The 25306-nt window shown below is 36.6% G+C and overlaps 1 protein-coding gene across 1 annotated transcript in view; it reads right to left on the reverse strand.

Moving 5' to 3' along the window:
• Positions 1-9198: 9198 nt before the first annotated feature.
• POLR3A (RNA polymerase III subunit A) overlaps positions 9199-25306 on the reverse strand; it is a 36798-nt gene continuing 20690 nt past the window's right edge. The window contains exons 20-30 of the mRNA XM_010167565.1: positions 24866-24979; positions 19558-19644; positions 19390-19472; positions 17361-17531; positions 16643-16736; positions 16449-16541; positions 15800-15964; positions 14967-15131; positions 14515-14646; positions 12643-12775; positions 9199-9366 (exon numbers count right to left, since the gene is read on the reverse strand). Of these exons, the coding sequence (XP_010165867.1) occupies positions 9218-9366; positions 12643-12775; positions 14515-14646; positions 14967-15131; positions 15800-15964; positions 16449-16541; positions 16643-16736; positions 17361-17531; positions 19390-19472; positions 19558-19644; positions 24866-24979 (1386 nt within the window). The 3' untranslated portion in view covers positions 9199-9217. The remainder of the gene's footprint in view (positions 9367-12642; positions 12776-14514; positions 14647-14966; positions 15132-15799; positions 15965-16448; positions 16542-16642; positions 16737-17360; positions 17532-19389; positions 19473-19557; positions 19645-24865; positions 24980-25306) is intronic.

Genomic DNA, 25306 nt, shown 5'->3' on the forward strand with positions numbered 1-25306 from the left:
TTCAAGAGCAACAACTTCTAGCCTTTTTCTGTTTTCTTTGGAAGATAAAGAATAAAAAGAACTATACATGGCAGATGCTAATCACATTGTTTAATCCACACATCCTGGCAATAAAAACCTAGGAAGACAAGTACATGCCATTTACTAAGTCTTCTGGATAGCATGTGAATTTTCACAAGCATGGTCCCTTCACTCACCATCTCCTCTTGCAACCATGTTGCTAAGGAGAGACTTATCATTTAATAGTCTTTAACAGAGTGAATCTAAAGTACAGAGAGCCTAAAGATTTCCCCAGGTCATACAAGTGCATGGCAGCAATAGTCAATTGATTCTACATGTGCCAACTACCCACCAAGCAAAAGTTATGATCATCGCTACTCCTTTTTTATTGTTCTCAAAAGAATACATACAAACACAAGCAAGGAAAACAACATTGGTAAATGGTGTAGGTAAGTGGGAAGGGCTAGAAGCAGGCTAAAGAGAAAAGTAAGAGGAGAATTAAACAGCTGAATACAGTTTTCCGGGCTGACAAAGAGCCACGTGAAGCAGGGATGCCTTTCATTTCAGTTCAGAGTACAAATACATTCCCTTATATAACAAGGTCCTTTTTTTTTTTTTTTTTCAAAAGTTATTTGACCATCACTGTAATTTTGATGGCAGTAAATTTCCACATCCAGATGTGATGAGGAGATGTTTTGTCCTTGAGTGGTTTAATTATCCTCTAGGCAAAGGCTCACAGTAACCTTGTGTGGCTGAGTTGAAGCCAGCCAGTGGCACAGGATGGTTGACATAGCACTGCTGTGGGGAAGCAGTGTCACCAGCAGTGACAGTCACTATGGGCCCAGAAGGGAGGAATCTGTGTGAGAAACGGGGACAAGAAGAAAGAAATAAATGTAAAAGGGAACTAGAAAATGCGCAGCAGTGGCATAAGTCAGAAGAACTAAATATCTTCTTCAAAACTGAAGTTTAAAGGAAGCCTGTGATGAGACTAGAAAATATCTGCATGAGCTGAAAATCTGTAAGAAAGGCATAGGGGAATAGGAATGGGTTGTTGTGTGGGCTTGACAAGGTACCTGCATATACAGCAAACACTTTAGCATCATTGCACTGGAAAAGTGCAGAGGTCAGGGTAGAGTTAGGAGCAAGGTGTGTCCTTCCAATGTGTGCATGACAGAGATCCCCTAGCCACTGTGCCCTTCAACAACAAGTCACACAGTATCACTGCTGGTGGTTCAAGTCTACACCAGGATATGGCCAAGGCCATCATTGTTACTCCTAAGACAATTAGCAGTTGACATTAAAGATACTGTGAATCAGCCTGAGTCAAAGAATGCCCTATGTGTGACTGTGTATTGCTTGGGCTGAAGGACTTCATTCTGTAGAAAAGGGGACTTTAAGAAGCAACTACTATAAGAAGTAACAGAAGAGAAAATAACAACATAGGATTATAAACAGGGATTAATCACACCACACTGTTAACCAATTCTTCTCAGAAACCAACAAAACCCTGAATAATAAATCAAGTCAAATAATTTTTAAGTCTCACTTACACCTAATTCTGGCATGTTCTGGGACTACTAAAGTTTACCAACACAGTCTCACTATTGCTTTTGCATTGCTTGGCAATTAATTTTCTTTATATTGCTCTTAAAAAGAAACATTAGCCAACCAACACCCACATTCACAAAAAGGAGAATAAAATGCCTGTGGATAATAAGCCAAACAACCTGCTGCTTTCACAACACCTTTGTTTCTGATCAAAGCCTCTCCAACTGATAAAACATAGCTATCAGGGAGGAAAAAGGAACTTGGTATGAAATCCTGTGGGTAACCCAGCTTTCTGTGGACCATGGAAACCACAGTCACAGAGGTACCTGTAAGCCCTCTTTTATCCATGGACTAGAGCTCCTCAGCACCTCCTGGCTTTTAAATCAACAAGATCATAGCACTGTGATGGCATTCATTGCAAACAGACTTTTAACAACAACAAAAACCTATATAGAACAGCTTTCCTTTTCAAACTTTACTGAATTATCCATCAGATCTTCCCAGATGTTGTAGCCTCTCTTCTAGTTAAAGACACAACATTAGGTATTTAATTGATGTAATTTCTGTATCTTGGCCCAGTAGCAGGACTTACATATTATTAAAAACTCCTCAAATAAGGATTTTCCAGGAATGCTTCCTATCTAACTACAGGTATCAATGCTAAAAGACAGATTCCTATTTGTCCCTCATTTAGAGATATTATCTTCCACATAGACTATACCAGAACCCAACATGCACAGCAGTTTTTACACTTAACTGCAGCACATCACTGTAGTTAAGGAGTTGTAATTGTGTACAGCTGGTTGAAAGAGTATTACACCCAACAGATATTATAACCGAAGGAAATAATTCAGTTATTACTCATTATTAATACTCATCTAATGAATGAATGAATGCTGATTTAACTATCAGTTGTCACAGCCAGTGACAGTAATCACCACTACAAATGACAAAATCTTAGTTCTCAGGAATACACGTCCTCTTTCCAGCCATTTCTATCACTTCACTGGGACTCCTTGCAGAGATTACGAATATCTGCATGCCACTTCACCTTAGCTGGCACCTTTCTGTTTCCCCCTCAGATATAAACTTCCACTCTACTCTGCTTCCATAACCCCTTGCTAATCTTTGCATTCCCTGTCTTTTCAGCTTTCTTCCCTCTGTCCTCAACACCTGCAGAAACCACCAGACTCCTGTACAACGTCAGTCACACCTGCCACCATTGCTTTCAAAAGGAACACGCAATTATTCCTGATCTTGCAGGCTTGGACTCACAAGCCAGACTCTTGGGATTAAGAAACACCTTTTACCATCTGATGCACATGATGGCTTTACACATAACTAAAAGAAACTGTGGTTGTTAAGACAACGCTGTATTCAGAGAAGCTCATGGCCAGCAGAACGCCTAAGCACAGCCAGTCAATACTAAAGTCTCACTCAAAAGACCACGGTAAATTGAGTTACACATGCTAGGAATTAACAAAGCTATAGGCATCCCTAGAGCTTTCAGACAGTGAAGTGGAAGTCATCTTTCATAAATCTTCCTGTTTTCAGCTGTCTGTACACAGAGAAGACCACCTGTTACATATTATTTTCAGTCCTAAACATTGGTCTGTTGCATCTCTCAGCATCACCTTCAAATGTTTTTAATACAGCCTTGCTTTGGGGTTCTGCAGCAGCTGAAGAATGTGAGATGCTACCCAGAGAGCTGCCAGAACTTCACACTTCAGAGAAGCTCTTGGAGCTATATTTAAGTACTCACTCTACAGAAAGAACGCAGATTCTAACAATTACTGCTGCATGGAAAATGCTGTGACAAATGACACATCCTCTTTCACAGTACAGATATGCTGTTCTCCCACTTGCTACTCACTGTGTTCCTTTGGGAATGACTACAATCTTCTACTGAAGTGCTACTTTATTGTTTGTTTGTTTTTTTTAAGCCAAATGGGGCAAAAGATAAGCAAGTCCTTACCAATTAGTAAAAAAGCATGTCTGGAATCTCTTTTGTCCTTCTTATGAAAATGAATTCCCTTAATCTCCTTCCTCATGTACATAATTTTAACAGGTAACCTCCCTTCTCATACTTGTATTTCATCTCTGATATTGCAAAAAAATGTTTTTAATGGAAAAATAAAGAATTGCTACACAAACACGACTTTTCTGAAAACAAAACTCTGCTCTCTAGTGGAAGATAATGATATGATCTAATTCCATTAGAAAGAATGTTTTAAAATTTTCATTTTATCAGTTGCAGGAAACCTTAATTCATTTTCACAAGCATTGACATACAAGAGCAGTAGGGTTGGTTTGTTTTATTTCAGTCTTTGCAGTATTTATTCCTGCAGATAAATTTGCTATGCATTTATATCAATACTGTAATCACATCCAGATAACCTGCCAAGCATTTGTGCATTAAAATATTAATACATTTTCTAATTTGATCCCTTTCAGTTTTTCTGTTCTTAGACAATGTAAAAGACACAGCCTCATTTTTAAATTTTCTTATGTTCTTTCCACATACTTAATTACTGACAGACTTTTCTAGGTCTGAATACATAGCTTTAGCTAACCATTTTGAAGATACAACATTCACCAGTTACATTCACAGGAGAACTTAGGCAAATATGCAGATATATGAAAATCTTTATCGTGCTTGCTATGGCTTTCTAAAGACGTTCCTGTCTGCAAGCACAGTGATAGAAAATTGAGGAATTACCCGTTGCAGCTGATCAGTTCTGCTTATACTGAAACAGTGACAAGTGGTCAGAAATCAAGGAGCATTTGTCCCAAAGGAACCAAGTTTTATCCCACTTGTAGCTGATTTCTAAAATAGAACATTCATTTGCTTTCCTTTTGTTTTTTTAAAGCATAAAGAAAAAAAAAAAAAAGACTATCTCTCCATACTAAATTTCTTCAATGGACCAAAGCAGCACAGTTCTAGATTTATTCCCAGCTTCGTAAAGCACTTTCCTGATAAACACACCAAGAAAATACTTTATTACTTTTTTTTTTTTTATTAAGTGCCTTTTCAAAAATAATTGCTCTCTGCTTATTGGTTTACTAATTAATTTTAACTACCATTTTTGCCTTCATACTTCTTCCACCTTAAGTACTCTTCTGACCAAATACAAATACTATGGGGACAGAACTGTAATGTGTCAAAGGATACGGATTAAGCAGTCACAGATTGCTAATTGGTGTAAACCTCATCTGTAAAAACAATAATCCTGTCAGGTCTGTATCTAGTCTTCTGTCGGAATTATGTAGGCTATATACATTGTAGAGTAATATTACACAGGCTTGCAAAAGCACTCCAGCTTAACTTCAACCACCACCAACTGCAGCTGCGCATCCTACCCAGCCGGCCCTGCCCAGTTCCACAGCAGTGGGCCACGGCCCCTGGACATTTGGCTTGTCTTTCCCAAACGTTCTTAGCTGCATCTTGCCAACCATACAGCTGTCACACAAACACGCATCACAGCAAATCACTAACTTGCCTGCAACAGTGTCTGGGAATAAAGCTTTACTTAGCTTCTCCATCCAATTTCTTCGTTGTCCTCTCCCCCTTCACTTACATTTCTGCTCACATTCTGTTCTGTTCCCACTGCCGAGAAGATGCTACACCCTCACCGCTGAGCCCAGCCAATCCCTTGGTATGAACAGTTACTCCAGCCTTCTACCTACTGCCAGGTCTCCAAGATTTTTCCACCTTGGTTGTCACCAGACTAGTAGGTCATTTTCTATGTCCCAATCAGAGGGACTAAAGGTGTTTTTTCAGTTGTTTTTAGGGCAGAGAGACAGAGAAGCTCCTCCATCTCCAATTACCTACTGAAGTACTTTTAGAACTAATCATTCAGCTACTCCTATTGCTAAGCAGAGAGAAAAGTGGAAATGGAAGGGCTTTTTTTGACCCACTATACATAAAATCCAGAACTACTAATCTTCAAAGAATACAAATGAACAATGTATCTGCTTTGCCATTTACTTGACATTAAGACAGAAAACTGTTTTCAGGTTTTAGTGCAAGTCACACAGTAAAGCAGTATTTTTGGCAGACCTCACCAAGAAAAAAAAAAAAAAAAAGATCAGTTTATAAGTAATGACTTATCAAAGAATTTCTAAACCTGACAATTAAGGAAGTTTACACTTTTTCTGAAACAGATGAAAAATATGGAGAAAATTAGAAATCAGGATACAGATATTCATAATTTACCTAATGAATTTTGGTACCAAATTCTTTCTTAAAGCTATGACAACAGCAGTACCAGTACGAATCAAGGTTCCCATCTCAGGCCACCCACTTGCAGCTGGCCTGGCTGCTGCACCACTGGCCAGGCAGCTCACACTTGGGATTCTTCAGCAACCCCACTATTCTAAGTTCAACACCTATATTCTACAGGAGCTGCATAGCATTTAAAATTTTAAGGGCATCTGGTGATCAAATTAGAATGACAGCACCTAATTGTTCCCATAACCTAATGGCTACAGATTTTAGCATTAACTTCACAAGTTTTTTTTACTGCAGTAAGTACACAAACAATTCTGAGACATCATAAATGAATCAGTGATGCTTTTCCATGCAAAGACATGTTGTCTGTCTGGGATATTCTGTTCTAGGGCTTCTACTGTGTCCTGGTTTTTAGCTGAAATGGAACTGGATTTCTTTTTCAGTAGCTAGAATTGTGCTGTGTTTTGCTTTCAGCCTGCGATTTGCTATGAGAGAGACACTGATAACACACCAGTGTTTGCATTTTTGTCACTGGAAGTGAAGGACTTTGTGTTGTTAGTCCACAAGCACAAGATTTAAGGGGGGTGAAGAATATTTAAATTAATAAACTTAATTGTCAGTTAGATATGCCAATGGGGTATTCCACATCATATCACTTCATGTCCAGTATATTAGTGAGGGTCTCTTCCTTGTTTGGCTCTCTCTGGCTTTCACTCATCCGGGATCGCAGTTTCGGTTCAGGATTGTGGCTCCTCCAGGATCATTATCTGGGAACGGGCCGGGCTTGGTCAGCTGGGGCGGGGGGGGGTTGTGAGCAATAGCATTGGGTGTCACTCACTTGCATATTTCGTTACTGTTATCATTATCACTACTATTTTAAATTAGTATTATTTTAAGTTTTCTCTCTATTATTAAACTGTTCTTAATCTCAGCCTACAAGCCTCCTTTTCCTTGCTCCCCAATCCTCTCCCCTATCCCCTGGGGGTGAGGGGGAAGTGGGTGAACAGCTGTGTTGGCTGCTGGCCAAGGGCTAGCCCAGTGAAACTATCACATACTGTTATCTAGTAATTTTTCAGAAACAAAATTATTTCTTGAAAATTTACATTTAACATTTCAATTAACATATTAGTTAGAAAAAGGAGGAAAATGTGCAAAATAGTATTTTTTTTTTAAATGAAACCTGCACTAAAGATAAGAAAATTAATAAACACATAAATTTAAAGAAATACCCTAAAGTTCAATTTCTTCAACCATTAAAACTGACCCTTAAAAAAAGCTGCTTATGAGTGAAATCCAACAGCTAATTTGTTCATTGACTGTACAGAAAGCTCAAACAATAAATACTAAGTTACAGTACACTTGTGAACAATCTATTTTTGGCTGAAATACTTATGAAGTGCGCAGCCTGCTTGGACAGCAAGATGTGTTTATATTTACTTTAAGCAAGATAGGGTTTATATTAGGTATTCATTTAGGTTGTAAATACCCAAGATTTAAGTCCAATAATTTTCAACTGTCTTAAAAATCAAGCAAAGGAGGGACATGGAGGTTAGGTCATCCATAAATTAATTATGCACAATATAATGCATCAATAAACACACACAAGGTTTACATTTTCTTTATCTCTGCCTCTTTTTATTGTCATATTAAAGGCAATGATAACAGATGCAATTTACTGAATACTTTTAACACATACAAGAGTGTAAAACCACCATTTACATTTCACTATATTTACAAAAAAAAGGAAAAAACAGGTGGTTACTCATTCCAATACAAACTCCACCCATTTACACCTTCAGAAGAATCTTTATTCACCAAAATACCAAGCACTTTCAGTAGAATTTCCCATGATAAAATGAAGTACTTATCTACAGGAAAAGTTTACAGTTTTCTCTCCATTTGGCCCCTACCTGTCTTACACCCTGAAAAAGAAAATGAGCTAGAATTCTATACAGACAAATCAGTAAGTGGCAATCTCACTGAGATCACAAAGAAAATCTTAATTTATTCTGAAATTTCTATTGTTAAAAGGGAGATAGCAAAATATATATGGCTTTTAGAGCAGATACTAAGTGCATTACATTCTAAATCTTTATCCTGCCAAAATCTAGGCAGAAGTGTATCTTAGTATCGCATTGAAAATACTGAGTAATTTGAGAACAGGTATGTTGAATTTCACATCAGATCTTTTCTGCAAGGAGGATGATTTAAAAAATAAACACAGTGGCACCTTAAGACTTAAAACAACAGATTTACATTCTCTGAATGTAGCCTTACACTTTTCTTTTGCTTGCTACACGAAGACAAACTGCAGCACAAACTCATTCATTTTCAGATGTTAGATCATTCAGCAGCCTTCTTTTACCTCATGAGTGCACTTCAGCTTTTCCCTCTGCCTATTTTATTTCTCTCCAATCTTGACCCATGCTATGAGCACACTGAATATCCAAACACTGCTGACAAGAAAACACTAAGAGAGCACCAGAGCAAACTTAAACATACTACACTGAAATAATTTAAAATCTGTATTCATTCTGAAAACTGCTCTAGTGGGCTAAGGATTAAAATACTTTCAAATTACTTCATGGCAATGCATATGAACAGCTTCCCCTTCTATTTCTACTTCACATATTCAAATAAAACTAGGTTGTTCAGATGATCCTGCTCAATTATGAAATTTTCCCAGAACTAAGTCTGCTGTAAATTACAGACTCCATCAGTAAAACAGCTGCTATAGTATGAAAAGCTATTTATAATTTGTTATGTTCTTGTAACAGCCTTCTCAGAATTTAATAACAGCTTTACAATCTGCAGCTTCTTGCAGGTATGTCCCAGAGCAGAATCCTGGGGAGGAAAACCATTCACTGGATAATAACTTGGGATAGAAGAAAAACAATTTAAAAAGCACAAGCAAAGAGCAAATATTTCAAACACTTTCAACAGCACTCCTGAAGTTTAACTCAGTATGAATTAACCAGAGACTCAGTTCCAGCTTTCTGAAGTCTCTGTTCTTAACAGCTATAGATTGACCTCTGCACCTCCTGTTGAAAGGCCATTTCCAAACGCACTCTCTACAAACTCAACAGAACTCTCTCGCAGTTTCATTTCTTTTAAGCAAATCTGAATACACGTGTCTAATACTGAGCTAGTAACAACTTCCACTCATTAACATTAATATGAAGATTTAATTCTAGCACAGGAAAACAGAAATCTTATCAGCTGAAATCCACTTTATTTCCACACTCTGGTGCAGAGAAACCTCTCCTTTCAGGGTCTGTACTAACAACAGGTGGTAAACAATTGGGCAATTCTTTTGATAGTATTTAACTTACCAATTCAGAGTTATTGAGACACAATGAACTGGTAATACACTTTTCTTAATTTAAATTATGGATTTTTGCTATTTCTTGTTTTGCTATCTTGTATTATGTCCAAGTGCTATGTAACAATGGGAATATGAAATTCATTATTATCAAATATCAGAGGCCTCCTAGGAGGGGCTGATTCTTTGTCTGCTTTGTGCAACAGTTTAAAAAGTCCCGTTCCAATATTCATCGGAATTCCCATGATGATGCACTCAGAAACACCTGGGGGAAAAAAAAATAAACAAGTTGAACATTTGAAGACTAAGGATTTACAAAACTCTTTTCATTTACCCATTCTATAGACACTGCCTATCAAATCTCCCTGAACCTCAAACATAAAGACCAAGGTCCCTTCATTAAGTAAAGTTAAATGTTATGGTCATCAGATCAGTATGGTATTTAATCTGTGTTACTTAAATTCTAGACAGGAAAAATTCAACCTAACCTAAACACCCTCTCCAGCTATGAAGAGCTTCAGAAGGTTTGTTTTTTGAGAAGACACATTCCCCTCAGTGCCAGTAGCAGAAAATGCAAGGCAAAGTTACTTTATGTTCATTCTCTGACTCATTGCTAAGACTTCAGTTAAATCTAGCCAGGTTCCCTTGAAACCCCTGCAACTTCCCAGTGAAAGAGGCTCACTCACTACTTCAGCTATACCAGGTTTTGCATATTGACGATTGGAAAAGTGCTTGTTTTGAATTTAAAGATTTAGTCTGTCCCAATTATTTTTGATAGCTATAACACTTAACACAGCAATGTGCTGACACATTTCTATTCCAGATCTACTGATGTATACAAGTTTTCCAAAAAACATTCCTCATTAAAAGCAAGCTATCAGATACCAGTAGTTTTTTTTTTTCTCAGCACACTGTTATGATCCAAATCACACCTTCACACACTCTAAGGAGTACAAGAATATTGTCCTTCATGTAAATGTTTAATAAAATAACAATAAATAGCTGTATCTTTGAATACACAAAGGATGAAAACAAATTTGCTTAAATTCTGGCAAGATTTGATTGGTAATTTAAATGTGTATGAACAAATATTCTGTATTTTTGCTCTTAAGACTATTGCTGCATTTCCACTACATGTTTTCCAACATTATACACTTAAAAATCTTATGCAAAACGGAATTATTAGGAGTCACTTAGAGTATATTTAGGCCCCTAAAGCATGCACGTTACAATGGATAAAGGAAATACCTTTTTAACACCTAATAGAATAAAACTGACCTCATTTTGTACAATAACCTTTCAAGCTGAGCCAACCTCTGAACCATGGAAAGTGCATTTAGATTTTGTGAATCCTTCTTTCCCTGTAGTACTTCCATGTATACAACCAGAAGCCCTTCCGCCCCACTTCCCTTTTGCCTCATGGAGAAAATAATTGTTTGCAGCATTGGACAGCAGTCATGTATAGCAGGAAATGTCTGGACAAAACATGCTGCTCTAAGTGTATGTTATATATCTGCTCAGACTAATATATATTAGAGGTCAATGACAATCATATTGGGCAGGTGAAGAGAATCATGATGTTGATAGCAGAACAACTGCCAGGACAGCACGCTCTGCTCAAATGACCATCCAAAACACCTCCAGTGCAATGTCTTCTAACACTACCAGTTATAAACTATTGCAGATCTAAGCACTGATTTGAGATGCAATTCAGTTTGGCACTTATAGTTGATTTTGGGTATGTATTCATTTTTCTTGGCAACGTTTATAATTTTTTCCTGCTCTGGAGATGCAAAACCATGAGTGTGTAAGAGCCTCTTTTCATACCAATTCAGAAATAACTAAAGATGGGCAGGTCAGGCAGCTGCACAGCACTTTTTCATACAAGCAAGCCAGTATCATCTCTTTAGTTTTGGAAGACAGACAACAATTTTCTGTTTTGTCCATTCCATTTCCTTATTTGAACTAAAACATTTATATAGAAGGCAACATGAAAAGATCTTTGGTTTCCACATTATTCAAAACAAGATTTTACAGCTCAGAGGTGACTTTGAGAAAACATTTTATTTTCCTTACTGTCCAGGATGGATCAGTTTCCTATAGGATCTTTGCTTTAACCATGGGCAAATAATAATTAAAGAAAAAAGAAAAAGAAAATCCCACTCACGTGGAATGCTGGACAGTCAGAAAGTGGCAGAGTTCTTAAAATGCAAACTAGTACTACAAAAATTTCTAACAGATTCCAGCAATTCAGCAAATATACTGTCTACAAAACACTGTTTAATACTGACTACACTTTCTGAGAAATACAAACTAGTAAACCTTAACATAACGCATTCTTATATTTATACTTCATTAGCACCCAGAAACTCAAATGAGTGGTTACAGCTCCAGGGTGCTAGGCCTTACATAAACAGATAATGAAGAGGGTGAAGTCTTCTTGACTTCTCCTTTCTCTGTTTAACTTACTAGATAGAGACTTGTTAACAAATCATTCCAAAATGAATGTAGCTTAAAGGACAATGAAATCTGGGAGGGATGGAGGCAAAGGAGTTTAAAAAAAGAAAAATAATATATGGCAGAAATGCAAAATTAGATAGACAAGTAGAATGACAGAACTCATCTATCTGAATTTTCTGTTTGGCTGTATGTATGTGCGCATGCATGCACTTGTGTGCATGTATACATACATTTTTAAACTCTTATCAGATTATTTAATGAATTCAGTGAGAAGATGATTCAGTGGATGCTAATGAGCTTAACTTTTAAACTGAAAACCAGACACATTTAAAAAGAAATTCTTCAGGACAGGTATCTTCTCTGTGCTGTTAATGAATGAAGTATTGATAAACAAGGCTTCTAATTAATAACCAAAAAACCACCCCCTCCAAAAAAAAAAAACCAAACCAAACTCCACCCAAAAAAATCAACACCCCCCCAAACAAACAAAAAAAGCCAGCCAAATAATTTTTATCTATTTAGATCAGAACTATCCAAAGAAGTGAAGAACTATGCCTTTCTCTTTCTAGGTACAATTGACAAATCACATAAACAATCATTATGCACAGATGATATGTGTGATATTCACCTATGATACCTGAGACATGTATGTCTTCCTATGTCTTAGTAGGAATGAAAATGAAACGTAAATACTGAATGGGGTACTAGATTCTTTACTCAGCTCTAGGTGTGGAAGATACACAGACTTCCACAGATGAAAAAACAGAACTACTGATAGTGGGACAAATTTCCTAGTATTGCACTGAGCTGTGTGGTGAGAAGTAAAACCAAATTACTAAAAGTCTACTTTAAGAAACATACAAAAAACGTCCAACTGACTTCAAGTTCTCTGATTGAGATTATAAATAGAGAAACATCCACCAAACTTGCAGGATCAAGAAGGATGGATCAGCCTCAGACCTGAAGTTTTTGACACATAAGCTGAACAGAAAGCTTCACAAGGGCAAAGATCCAGTGCTTTGAAGAGGTTTACAGATGCTGGGTAAGGACCACAAACTGCAACAGAATTTGCAATACCTACCACAAACAGAATCCTTCTGTCCAAAGTAGGCAGCATCAAAGAGATGGTCTGCAGTCTTTTCAAAAGAAGCCAACATCAACACACTTTCCTTCATTTTTGCCAGTCCAAACCTCGTAATGCCCAGAACTTCACCCTTGATTGATGGAAAAACCCAAAGACAGACTATCACAATAGTGACTGGAGGTCAGTTATGTTTGCTAAAGAAGCAAATCAAGTAACAGAAATGTAGTTTTTATTCTAACAAACACATGAAACGAGTAGTAAGTGAAGTTACTACCTACAATTTTGCATTGTCACAATATGCTGCTTCAGTTAAACATCCTGAAGGTTAATAGTTTGGTAGTAATCAATACTTAAATAAAACAGAAGTGATTAATTATATGCAAGAGGAGCTGTTATAAATGATTGTTTTGTTTTTTTTTTTTAAGAAAGACTATTGGAAAGATTGAAAGAAACACGGTCATGAGAAAAAACACACAATCATAAACTACTTGCTGAGGTATGAACTTTAGTGGGGGCTGACAGCACTATGCTGAAGCTACTGCCTATTGTCTACTGATAAATCTGACTTCAGCTGCCAGGAGATTACAGAAGATGTTAAATCTTCATTTTTTCACTCTTCAGAAAAAAAGTAATTAGCTTTTTAAACTAACTTGGTTTATTTCTGTCTCTGTTTCCAACAAACATCCTGATTATAACAGACTGCACAGAAGCACAAGTCAGAAGTACAGACAAAAGAATGCATGCTAGGAGCTCAACAAGTGTAAAACATTGCACTCTGATGCCCTTTTCCACTATTGTGTTGCAGCTCCACACGGCCAGCCCCAGGGACTGCTGCAGCTCAGTACAACAAAGCCCTACAGTTTTGGGAGAAGTCAGAACTCCTTCATCCATTTTACCCAAATTAAACCCTTGCACTCTGGCAGGCAAAGTGGAAAATCTTACTTCACTAAGTGTACACAAATCTAAAAAACATATTGGATGTGAAGGAAAAAGTAAATAAATAAAGATCAGATGCAATTTTCTTCTAACGAGTTCTAGAAGACTGTTCATACTCTACATGTAATCTGATTCTATTTGTAATGTCTATATCCTTTGACTCTTACATACAGTGCAGCTGCTATGAACCGCACCCCACGTGGTTTTCTGCACAGCAAGCCTTAAATTGCATGCATGGTTACCCAAACAGTTGATTTTCATACCACAATTTTTAGGATTCCTATTTCCAGTACAAAATTATGATTCTCTACTCATTATTATCAACTTGTTCTCAATCAAAATGGACCTTCTTCCTCCTATCCCCTAAACCAAGATTAATTAAGCATTTTGTTTGATATACAAGCAACAGTATTTGGTCAGTACAACTTATGATTTGCTAAACCTGTAACTAATTTCCATCTCCCTAGCTCATCCATTCTTCTCAAACATGCTGCCCTGGGTTTGGTTAGGATAGAGTTAATTGTTCTCAGGGAACTGGGGCAGCTGGCCTGGGTGGCCAGGGCAGGTATCCCATACCACGTGACATCATGCCCAGTATTTAAACAGGGAAGTTCCAGGAGGAGGGGGCTGCTGGGACCGTAGTTCACCAGGCGGTCCCACAGTGGGCCGTTTTGTTTATCACTTTCTTACGTTGTATATTCTTTCATTAGTACTGTTACTGTTGTTGTTTGATGTTGTTTCTCCCTTACTATCCCAGTAAACTGCTCGTGTCTCAACCCCTGAGCCCTGTTCGTTTTTATTTTCTCCTCCCCATACCACTGGAGGGTGGGGAGTGGGGCAGGCAGCGACCCTTCCTGGTTAAACCACATCACATGCTAAAATTAATTTGTATAAACAGGCCAACATAACATTTAGAAAAAACATAGTACAAACCTTGTAAGTCATTAGATCAGACAGCAACATAACATGTCTCCTGTCAATGCTCATACCGTGGTTCACCATTGTATACTGAATCTCATTGATAATGGTCGTCCGAGCAGCTTCAATTCCTAGTGTCTTCTCTACCTACACAAGAGCTTAGGTTAGATTTATGAAGAACCAAATGCTTGGAGCAAGTATATTCCTGGAACAAATACCACCTCATGTCAGATAATACTCTATTTCTATTACAACCCTTTTGCATTTCTCTGTTTTAAAAATATTTATAGGAAAAGCTTCTTTGAAGTGAACAGAGCTGCTAGTTGAATTATTCTCCTGTGCTAATGAGTTCTGACAAGTATTAGTGAAATCAGGCTTTATTAATCAACTGCTGCATCTGAGCACAAATGAGCACTTGTAATAAAGATGCTATAGGTAAAAACCCACAGTACCCGTTTGGACATTACCTCGTAAGTGTTGTTAGAGGATGTTTTTGTTCCTTTCACTCCATGAGTAGCCATAACAGCTCGCAGATTATCACCTTCAACTAGAAGTTTATATTTTTCCTTTCCACTTTGTTCATCAATATGAATGACAGCTCGGGAAACCTCTGGTATACCTTGCACTACAACCTTCACAAAACAAAAAAAATGTAGTAACTTTGATATGTACAGTAATTCAGTATAAAAAGGTAACCCTTATCAGCATTCAAACCTATTTACAAGCTCCAGTTTTTGTAGTAAATGCTCAGTTAAAACACATGTACGAAATAAGATTTCCTGCTCTACGATACACTAGTGCAAATGTGACATTCACAACGTACTGTAAACCTTATTCACTACCTACATTTTACACCAGATAACCTCTCAGACCTGAGTCTCTGAATGGTGGTAGATCCACACAACTGAAAGCACAACCTACCGATAATATGGTTCACTTATCACTATTTTTAAAATCCAAAGTAGACTGTCTCCTCACAGAAAGCTGCAAAAATGCCAGGTACTGTCATGTGATTCAGTTCTAGATGTAGTTGAAAGAAAATGTAAGTATTTCATACAATTGCTGCACTCTGAACGTTTCAGTAAATGTCATAAGGAAAGTACTGAGGCTTTGATTTCATTTATAAAGATTAGCAATGAAGACAGTTTCAGCTGTAAAGCAGTAGCACACAACCCAAGAGTTATGGACTTAATCTTCATTGTCAATACTGACAAGAATTATTTTGTCTTTCCACGTTAGAACCCCCAGTTATTATTACTGATGACCTCCCACAAAAGCATGAGACAGTTTTTGGTTTTACCTTTGGTAGTTCTTCCTTCAGGGACTGCAATACATAATACATTGAACTCTTGCTATTTTCACGAGGGGTCACACATACAACTGCTTCTCCATGGACAGCAACATCCCCAGGCTTTATTCTGAGTTTAGATATGCAAATAGAGTAGCGCACAGTCTCTGCATTCACCTGTGGCAAAAGTCAGACAGCAAACATCAGAGTATCTCTCTTAACATACAAAAATCTGCTGAAATACATGCAGTCTTTGAATAGAATATAAAAAGTGGAATAGAGAAAAAGAAACAAAAACTGTTACTTTTATAAATTGCATGAAGTGTGCTGAGGAAAGCAGCTTATACGTTAACTAATGGACAGAAATGGCATCCTTGTATTTAGCAAGACAACAAGAAATTGACGTACGTTCTCTCATTTCCAAATAAAGAAAAAATTCCTTAACAAGGTTAAAAAAAAAGGGAAAAATATCCAGATGTAACGCAGTCACAGGACATCCTTCGTTCATTTTCTTTTTTTAACTTCCACTGCTCTGATTTCTCCCTTACTATCCCAGTAAACTGCTCGCGTCTCAAACCATGAGCCTCGTTTTTGAGACAGGAATAACAGACCCTTTGGAAATCACCCAAGGTATATTCTGCATAAAAACTGAACAACTCACCTCTAATCTCAGTAGTCTAATGCGCTCTAAAGACAGCTTCACTAGGATGAAACAATCATCTGGAAGAAATACTTCCTCAATATATTCTGAAATCTTTAAGAGATAAGAACAAAATAGTTAGCATGTTAAAATGCCCCATAGCAATTGGCTAATGTTTACATTTAAAGCATTAGTAACAATGCACTTTTTCCTACCTCTCCTAATAAAGTTTTCTCAATTCTTCCTTTAACCAGGCGGGCAAAATCAGGATCATCATCTTTGTCCAACTGTGCTGTTATAATAGGAGTGCTACAAAGAATAAACACAAACAAAAAACAACAACAAAAACCCATCAGGAAATTCCTCAGCTAGATTACAGATGGCAATTTGAATCACAGCTTGCCTTATGGAACCTCTCTCATCATCTAGAGTAGTGTTTAATAAGAGAAAGAACTTCAGCTTCCTCAGGTACATTTAAGAAAATTATTGTTCATGTACTTCAGGCTGGTAAAAACAAGCACACACAGGGGAGATTATAACATAACAACTGGTGATGATCTTCATGGCATACTCTTTCCTTGTATTATTTAAGTATGGCTTCACGAATACCCAGGAATAGGTTATGCTTCAAATAACTCTAAACACCGTAAAGTTGCACAATATATAGAGACACCTAAGAGAATAGCAAACTTAAAAAGTAACTGTTTACCTCTTCTGATTTTCAGAAAAAATAAAATTTATCTCTTCTATGGCCCTAAGTATCATTTAGTTGGAAAGATAATAGATTTTTCTTGCTTGGATATTCCACAGATTCAATGTTGTCTAGTATATTACAGAGAACAGAGAAATGCTATCATATATTGCAAATTTATGCATCAAGTTTCACTTAAGCAAAGGGGAAAAAAAAAACGCCAAAAAAATCAATGTTAGTACCTAATAGCCTTTGAAGCATTAATGATTTCTTTGATTCTTGGCACACCCAAAGTAATATTCATTGAAGCAACGCCAGCAAAATGGAAAGTCTTCAGAGTCATCTGTGTGCCAGGCTCACCAATACTCTGTGCACAAAGAGCTCCTACTGCAGAACCAGGCTCCATCTGTGCCCTGATAAAAGAAATTTTCTTATGAAAACATACAGAAAGAGACACAGAACTCAAAAAGGCATAATTCTAAGCAAGCAAAGACAGAAACTATTCTGGTAGATATACGAGAAGTTTGTTAATATTTTTTTAATAAACAAACAGGAGAGAGGTTAAAAGTTCACCAACATTCAAGACACTGATCTCATGCAAGGCAAGAAGATGCCCTGTCATAGAGGCATTCCACAGATCCAGTGTAACTCTGTAACAGAAAATAAAATGCTTGTCCTCTTCCTCCTAAGCATCAAGCAGTAGATTCAGGATTTCCCATTCAGGGAAATCCCATATACTAACATTGCCAAAGTTCTCCTTTATATTTTTAAGCACAAGAGACCTTTATGAAGTCTTCTTGCAATTACATTTTAATCAAAACAAAATCCAGACATTATCCAGTCTTCTTGTTTTCATCTTATTCAAAAGCCCTGTACTGATGCTCTATTTTCCCTTCAAGTTATGCATGTAACGGGCTCATTTCCACATTTGCCCCTTTCTATAATTTATGGACTTTGAGAACTGGTTGTCCTCACAGGACAAAAAAAAAAAAAAAAAAAAAAAAAAAAAAAAAAAAAAAAAAAAAAAAAAAAAGAAGATTGCTACACTACACAATCTCAAAATAAGATTTACACTCTCCCCTACAATTTTGCTCAGATCCTGCAGTTAGCATTCTTCAACTTGCACAGAGTGCAATGTGATCTGCTTTTCTAGAGCAAATATAACTTCTGAACTTAGGCACAACACCACTTCCTAAATCAATCTAACTTGCAGCAGCTTCTTGCATTTTCCTTGATGAACTGTTAACAAGTAAAAATATTCTCCAACAGTGATTTGTTCTCTAATAGCTTATAACATCTAAAAGAATTACTTATGGATGACTGTAAAACAAAATTATTTAAGTAGAGGTTATTGTTTTCACTATTATTTGGAGATGTCTTTACATTCTTGTCACGTCTACCCAAAAATTGTAATCCCAGCTGTGGGATTTCTCCTGATAAAATGACCATAGTCTATAAAACAAAAACAATCATCATAGCAATTAGATCATTTGCAAGGGTAACATATGTAAGTTTTCACATCAGCGTAACCTAGTACGCTAAACTAACCTAGTACAGTAAATAGGCAACTCATGTTTAAGAACACTTAAGACAAACGTAAGCAAGTAATCCTAATAACTGAAAGCAGAAAACGTGATTGCTTTAAAATAGTTATGTTAAGAATTTAACATGTACATGAATTTTCTATAAAAAGAAAAAATATTAGCAAACGATTGATGCAGGTGAGCATGAGGCCACAAAGCAGATGTTACCAATGGTTGCAGGCCAATAAACAAATTCAAGCAGTCTAAGTAAATGAAACAACTCTCAATGGATAGTAAGAGTTGAAAACATCTACACTATCACTGTCTTGTTAGAGACCAAGAATAAACAAAAGGTTCCTACAAGCAATAGCAGACTCAAGAACACATTAGTATGAAGTGTGACATAACTATTCATATGAATTTGAAGTTTAACTATTCAGACTTTATTTTGCATGGACTCTTTGGAGGTCTGGAACAATCTCCTGCAAGAGGGGGAGGAAGGGAACACGTTTCCTTAACAAGCCCCCTGTAGGTGGCAATGCCTTTTTTTTTTTTTTTGGCATTATACCCTTGTCTTGCAATATTCCCATCACTGGCCAACTGTTTCTTATTCTTTATTTGTACTGCATTCACAAAAGACCAACATTCATACAGTAAAAATAGCAAAATACACTCCTAGATTGCAAACAAAGGAATTAGGGGTGGCAGGGGGGATAAACTGAGAGAAAATAACAGGCTAAACACTCACCTCATGTATTTGTCCCTACAAGTCTCCAGAAACTTCTCTAACTGTGTTGGAGTAATTCTATCCAATTGATACAAAACTCGTGGCTGAAAAGAGAATAGAACAGTTGGAAAAGCAATAGTTTATGAAGATTTAAAATAATTATATACTTACCCCATTGAAACTATTTACCTCTGTTGTGCCATTGTCATTAATGCCATACTTGTCCCTGGTTTTTTTTATCTTCTCAGAAACAGCTTTGATGAATTTTTTAATTTCCTGAAATTACATGAAAACAACAGTAAGCAAAGACATGATCTTCATCCTCAAGTCTTCAGCAGTAAGTTATTTGCTTAGAGTATCAAACAGTGTTTACAATAATAAATTAACAATGCACAGTATGAACAGGGGAACATAAAAACTTAGACACACACATACACTAGAATTTAGCAAACCAGATCCACTCTTGTGTAACCACAAATTAGCAGCAGCACATGAGGAATATGGTCCATGCTAAATAAAAGCATCCTTCCTGAGCACACATTGAAAACTTAAGATATTTGACTTCGGTTGATCGTTCCTTCCTACCCACCACTTACTGAAACTTATTCTACCATTAAAAAAAAAAAAAAAAAAAAATTTCTTATTTTCTCTGTATACTGACACAAACATATTCTCACACATTTCTCAGTATTCAAAATCAAAGTGGAAAGACTGAGGCAAGAGAGGAAGTATATAAAGGACATCTGCTTGATACATTTCAGAGATTTGAGACATACTTTATTTGTGGGGAAAAAACCCTCAAAATTGATATATACATATCAGTCTCTATCTAATACAGTTCAAATAATTTCTCTATGATGTGGAGAGGTCTTGCAGATAACTGCATTTAACATGCAGTAGCACCTAAGCTTTTCACTTTCTTTGCAGGTTTACCCAAAAGTAGTTCTACCTGTCTTTACTTGAACATAAAGTGAAACAATACTGTCAGAAAAATATCCAATATTTCTATGAAACATCATTCAGGCATTACGCTTTGATGTAGAGATGTACACTAGAAGTCATGAAATATGAGGTCCATGATTAAACTCTTCCATAAAAGTGGACTCACTGCAAGTCATGACCGTAACACAGACATACTGAAACCAAAATGTAAAGAAAAAGCAAGAGGAAATCTTTCCCATCTACTTCAACAATGATTTAAGAAAGCCTCTGTGGAGGAGTGAACAGTTTGATTTTTAGAGTTCTTTTAAACCCTTTCCACCCCATTAGTCCTGCCTGACAACGAGGATAATAGTTCTATAACATCATCTCTTCTTCACTCAGTACTGGACTCCATCCAACCACTCCAGTAGTCAGGCACTGAAAATTACTGTCTCTTCTTTTTTTTTTTTTTTTTTTTTTTTTTTTTTTTTTACTGAATTAATAAATCATTATCAAAACACTTCCATTACTTCCTGACAAAATTCTCAGACTCTCTAACAACACTTTTACTCGTATTCAAGGTATTTTCAGACAGTACGTTATTTTCTGTGAATACTATAATAAAATTCAAATGAAAGAACCAACAACAGAAGTGTGCTGCTGGAAAGGATGCTTCAAGTTGTTTCCCCACTTGGATGACAACAGGATGCATTCATACATTTCTGCCCCTTTTGTCCTGCAGTAAGTCATATTAATTAATGAATGAAATATTTCACCATGTTAAAGGTTTCTGACTCGGAAATCTTTGCATAAAATAGACAATTTGTTTTATTTCCTAAAATACGTGTTAAGTAATAATGTGGTATTAGAAAAATTAATGTTTTTACTACAGGTGCATAAAAAAGGAAGATTGCAGGACTTGCAGAAGATCACTCAGAACATTTAATCTAGAGGAAAAAAACATTAAGAAGAGTCTTTAAAAGTAATTTTATCTTGAAAGACTCTGCTTTCGTGGAAGTGCAGGAAGGGAGGAGAGGACGGGGAAGAAGTCAGAAGGCATAACACTAAATTCTCCCTGCAAAACACTAAAGACTAGGCTCTTTTAAATTTTCACTTACTCACATAAAACCAGGGGACAGTAATAACAACTCCTCAAAAGAAGTTGCCTTAAGATTTAGTCATGTGGTCATATAGGGAAAGGGCAGACTCAAGACCAAAACAGCATAGGACTGCAAACAGCATTAGGGCAAACTATTTATTGTCAACTTTTCCTCTTTGACAGTCTCTGAGTACCAAAGTACTTTTAAAAAATCTCCAGCATACTAAATCAATTGTTACCATGGAATAGTTGGGTTGTAAGGGACCTTTAAAGGTCACCTAGTCCAACCCCCCTGCAATGAGCAGGGACATCTTCAACTAGATCAGGTTGCTCAGAGTCCCCTCTAACCTGACCTTGAATGTTTCCAGGGATGGGGCTTCTACAACCTCTCTGGGCAACCTGTTCCAGTGTTTCACCACCCTCACTGAAAAAAAAAAAAGAAAAAAAGAAAAAAAAGAAAAAAAAAGTCTTCCTTACATCTAGTCAAAATCTACTCTCTTCTAGTTTTAAACTATTACCCTTTGTCCTATTGCTACAGATGTTGCTAAGAAGTCTGTCCCCATCTTTAAGTCTTATAGGTCCCCTTCAAGTACTGCAAGGCTGCAATCAGGTCTCCCCAGAGCCTCCTCTTCTTCAGGCTGAACAACCCCAACTCTCTTAGTCTTTCTTCATAGGAGAGGTGTTCCATCCCTTATATATCATATATGTATATAATTCTGAACTGTAAAAGTAAAGTACTCAAATGATACATTATGTCCATGCACTAGAGCCAAAAAAAGAAAAAACGAGGAATAAAAGATAGATCTTTGAAGAGATTTATTTTTCATTGTCAAAAGTTTTATTCATGCACAAGAAGTAAAAGAGGAAATTACCTATTCCTCTCAACTTTCAATTGTCTGCTTGCAGTTTATCCAAACTATGCATTAATTTATGTTACGCAAGGAAAGAAAATGTAGCTTATTCTTTGCTGAGCCCGTCTGTCTCTATGGAGTTACTGTCTTCAGTGCAACACTGTCCTCTGTGACTACAGCTATTTAACTTCCAGACAGAGCTCAAGAAACCACTGGTTCTTTCACATAGTCTAAGCATATAAAGTCTTCTAGTCTAGACCCCTTTAACAAAAAGGCACCAAACTGACCTACTAGCTGACTTACTAGCCCTGGCTCAACATGGGCCTTGTTGGCTCCTACAGAGCCAATGTTTAGTCAAAATAGCAGTCCAGGCTATAAAGCCTGGTCACTCGGGTGTTTGCATCATGTTTTCCAGCACTTAAGATAGCAGCATCATTTATATACACGAAGCACAGCTAATGTAAGAACCCTCACAGTTAAGAAGCCCACTGAAAAGCAGAGCAGTACAGACAATCCCACAAGATTTATCAGTAATCCATACAAGCCTAGGCAGATCCATTAAATCAGGTCTACGCATGCCAGCACTGACTGGCTGTGTGCTCAGCCCTTTCTATGTTTGCACCGTACTCCACAGTAGTCATACTCTATCATCTTCAAAAAAACCACAGAAAAATAATTGATTTTTTTTTTGTTTAAATTGCAAAGGATTCTAAAGATTTTCCCAATTTCAAGAAGAAGAAAACAAAAATTTTCCTTCATGTGTATCTTAATATATTCTAACACATTAAAATATTAACACAACTGAAGATGTGCCAGCCAACAATCTGCTCTTTCATCAGCTGAATTCCCTCCAGTGAGGGCAGAGTGCATGCAGAATGAATGCTAGTCTGTATGAGAAAGGCTATTTAGACATACTGTTTTCTGGACAAGAGTGGATAAGCCCAATATAGGAACCTCCTGGTAAAATAACAGCAATAAGAAATATTTTTGTTCTGGAAGGGAAAAGTGGAGGAAGGGATAGGAAAACATCAGAAAAACATGCTAATATCCCAAAAGGTTGAAAGAATGAGTTTTAGAAAGGAAAGTCATGTACTAAAAGAAAGCTTCTTCAAATCCTCAAACTTAACTATGAGGATTAATTCACGTGTCATGGCTTTCACCATGAAAAAGGAATTGTGTAAATTATTGTCATGAACACCTAAATTATAATTTAGCAAGCAGTAATGTATATATGCTAATCAGTAACTTTAGCACTATGCACACATCTTTAGTTAAAAAGCACTAACAATGCTCACACAGTGCACACACATGCTACAATTACCTCATTATATTTTTCATAACCTGTCTCAGTTAATGTCTTCAAGGATGAACAGAAAAAAAAGAAAAGGAAAGAAGAAAATGTAACAGTATCTGAAACTTTAAAATCTTAAGTTAAACTAATTACCATTAAGGTAATGGAGCCATATCTGTGCTTCTGAAATTAATAGCAATTATTTAGATTTTCCTGATATGATTAAAAAGATGTGCACCTCAAAGAACAGCTTCATCTCCAAACTCTGATATTAGTATACTGCATATTTTTTTCCTTCAGAGATGCAGTTAAGGTTTAAAGCATATTTCAAATATGGATTTAGCTATTTTTTCAACTTTGTTCTAGCAACAGAATTGCAAATCAGGTTTATAAACAACTGCTTACTAGTTTTGTCACCTTCTGCTCTGAAGCAGTCTGACCTATTAAAAAGAAACCCTTCAAAAGCAGATCGCTAAATTCACACTGTTCTCATCATTGCCCTGCCCATAATCATAAGGTTCAAGAAGGTAATAGCTTTACCTGTTCACAGGCAGCTTAATTCTACAGTTTTTATCACTGTCTCCCAAAGTAGTCTGAAGTGTGGCTGCTCACTTAAATATCAAAATTGCTTAATTCTCTTTCAAACAAATTGACTTTTACATTTCAATGTACAAGCAGCCATGTGAACATTCACTGAACCTTAAAAGCCACCTCAGCATTCCCCAGAAGATAAGCCCTATCCAGCAAAGCAATTTATATGACAGAAGTTTTTTGCTGGGTTACTATAAAAGGAAAGCAAGGTAAATAGGTGTAAGTGCATAGTTGGTGTTTCTATTACAGAAAAAGAAGCAAATGAGTAAAAACAGTTACTCAGAAAGTTGGTAATATCAAAACATATGCATAATAACAAAGTATGAGACTCTGTCCTAGTAGTTTCCTACGTAGAGTCAATGAATATTATTTGTAATGAATGTTATTATTATGAGTATTATTTAATTTCTGACTTCCCAGCAGAAGCACAATAATTACTGCACCATCTTGCTATGGAGAGAAATTCCAGCAAGATCTCAGATCAGCAGCACTTTATACTCAAAAATCACTATATTTTTCGATCATTTTTAAAGTTCCTGTGGTGAACGTGAACAACTACTGTAATAAGAATTAAAATTACTAATCCTACCTCCCCACCCACAAAACGTCCAGAAATACATTACTGAACAAACTACTACTGCTACTAGTGCCTAAAACTCAGCCATTGCTCCTACAAACTGATAAAACTTCCTTGATTTATAAGCAAAAGTTAATCACAGGGGGATAAAGAAGTGAGATAGTTACCTGCAGAAAACTGTCTCTGCAGCAAAGAAATTCATTCTTCTTCATGATAGACTCAGACGTCAACACCAATTCATTTTTACTAAGGGCTGGCTCACTTCGGCATGGATACACAGCCTTAAGAGGAAAAAAAAACTACTTCTTCACATAAAACAGACACACAAAAGCTTAATTGTAAAGGCACAGAGTATAGATACATACAATTGATTAACAGCATTCTTTAGTTTTGGGTTGGGTTTGTTTGTTTGCGTTTTAAACTGTATAATACCAGACTATTGTGAAGAGTAGGTCCACATACACTTCTAACATATGTAAATCTGAAGGTATACACACACATTTCTAATTCTATCCGTTTACTCCTCTCACATTACAGAAACCTGAAGAGTTATTTCAGCAAAAGGCTTTTATCTTTGTTGAGGATGGGGAGAAAAAAAACAACCAGCA

Source organism: Antrostomus carolinensis, unplaced genomic scaffold, assembly GCF_000700745.2.
Source record: "Antrostomus carolinensis isolate BGI_N321 unplaced genomic scaffold, ASM70074v2 scaffold9035, whole genome shotgun sequence".
NCBI classification, from domain to species: domain Eukaryota; kingdom Metazoa; phylum Chordata; class Aves; order Caprimulgiformes; family Caprimulgidae; genus Antrostomus; species Antrostomus carolinensis.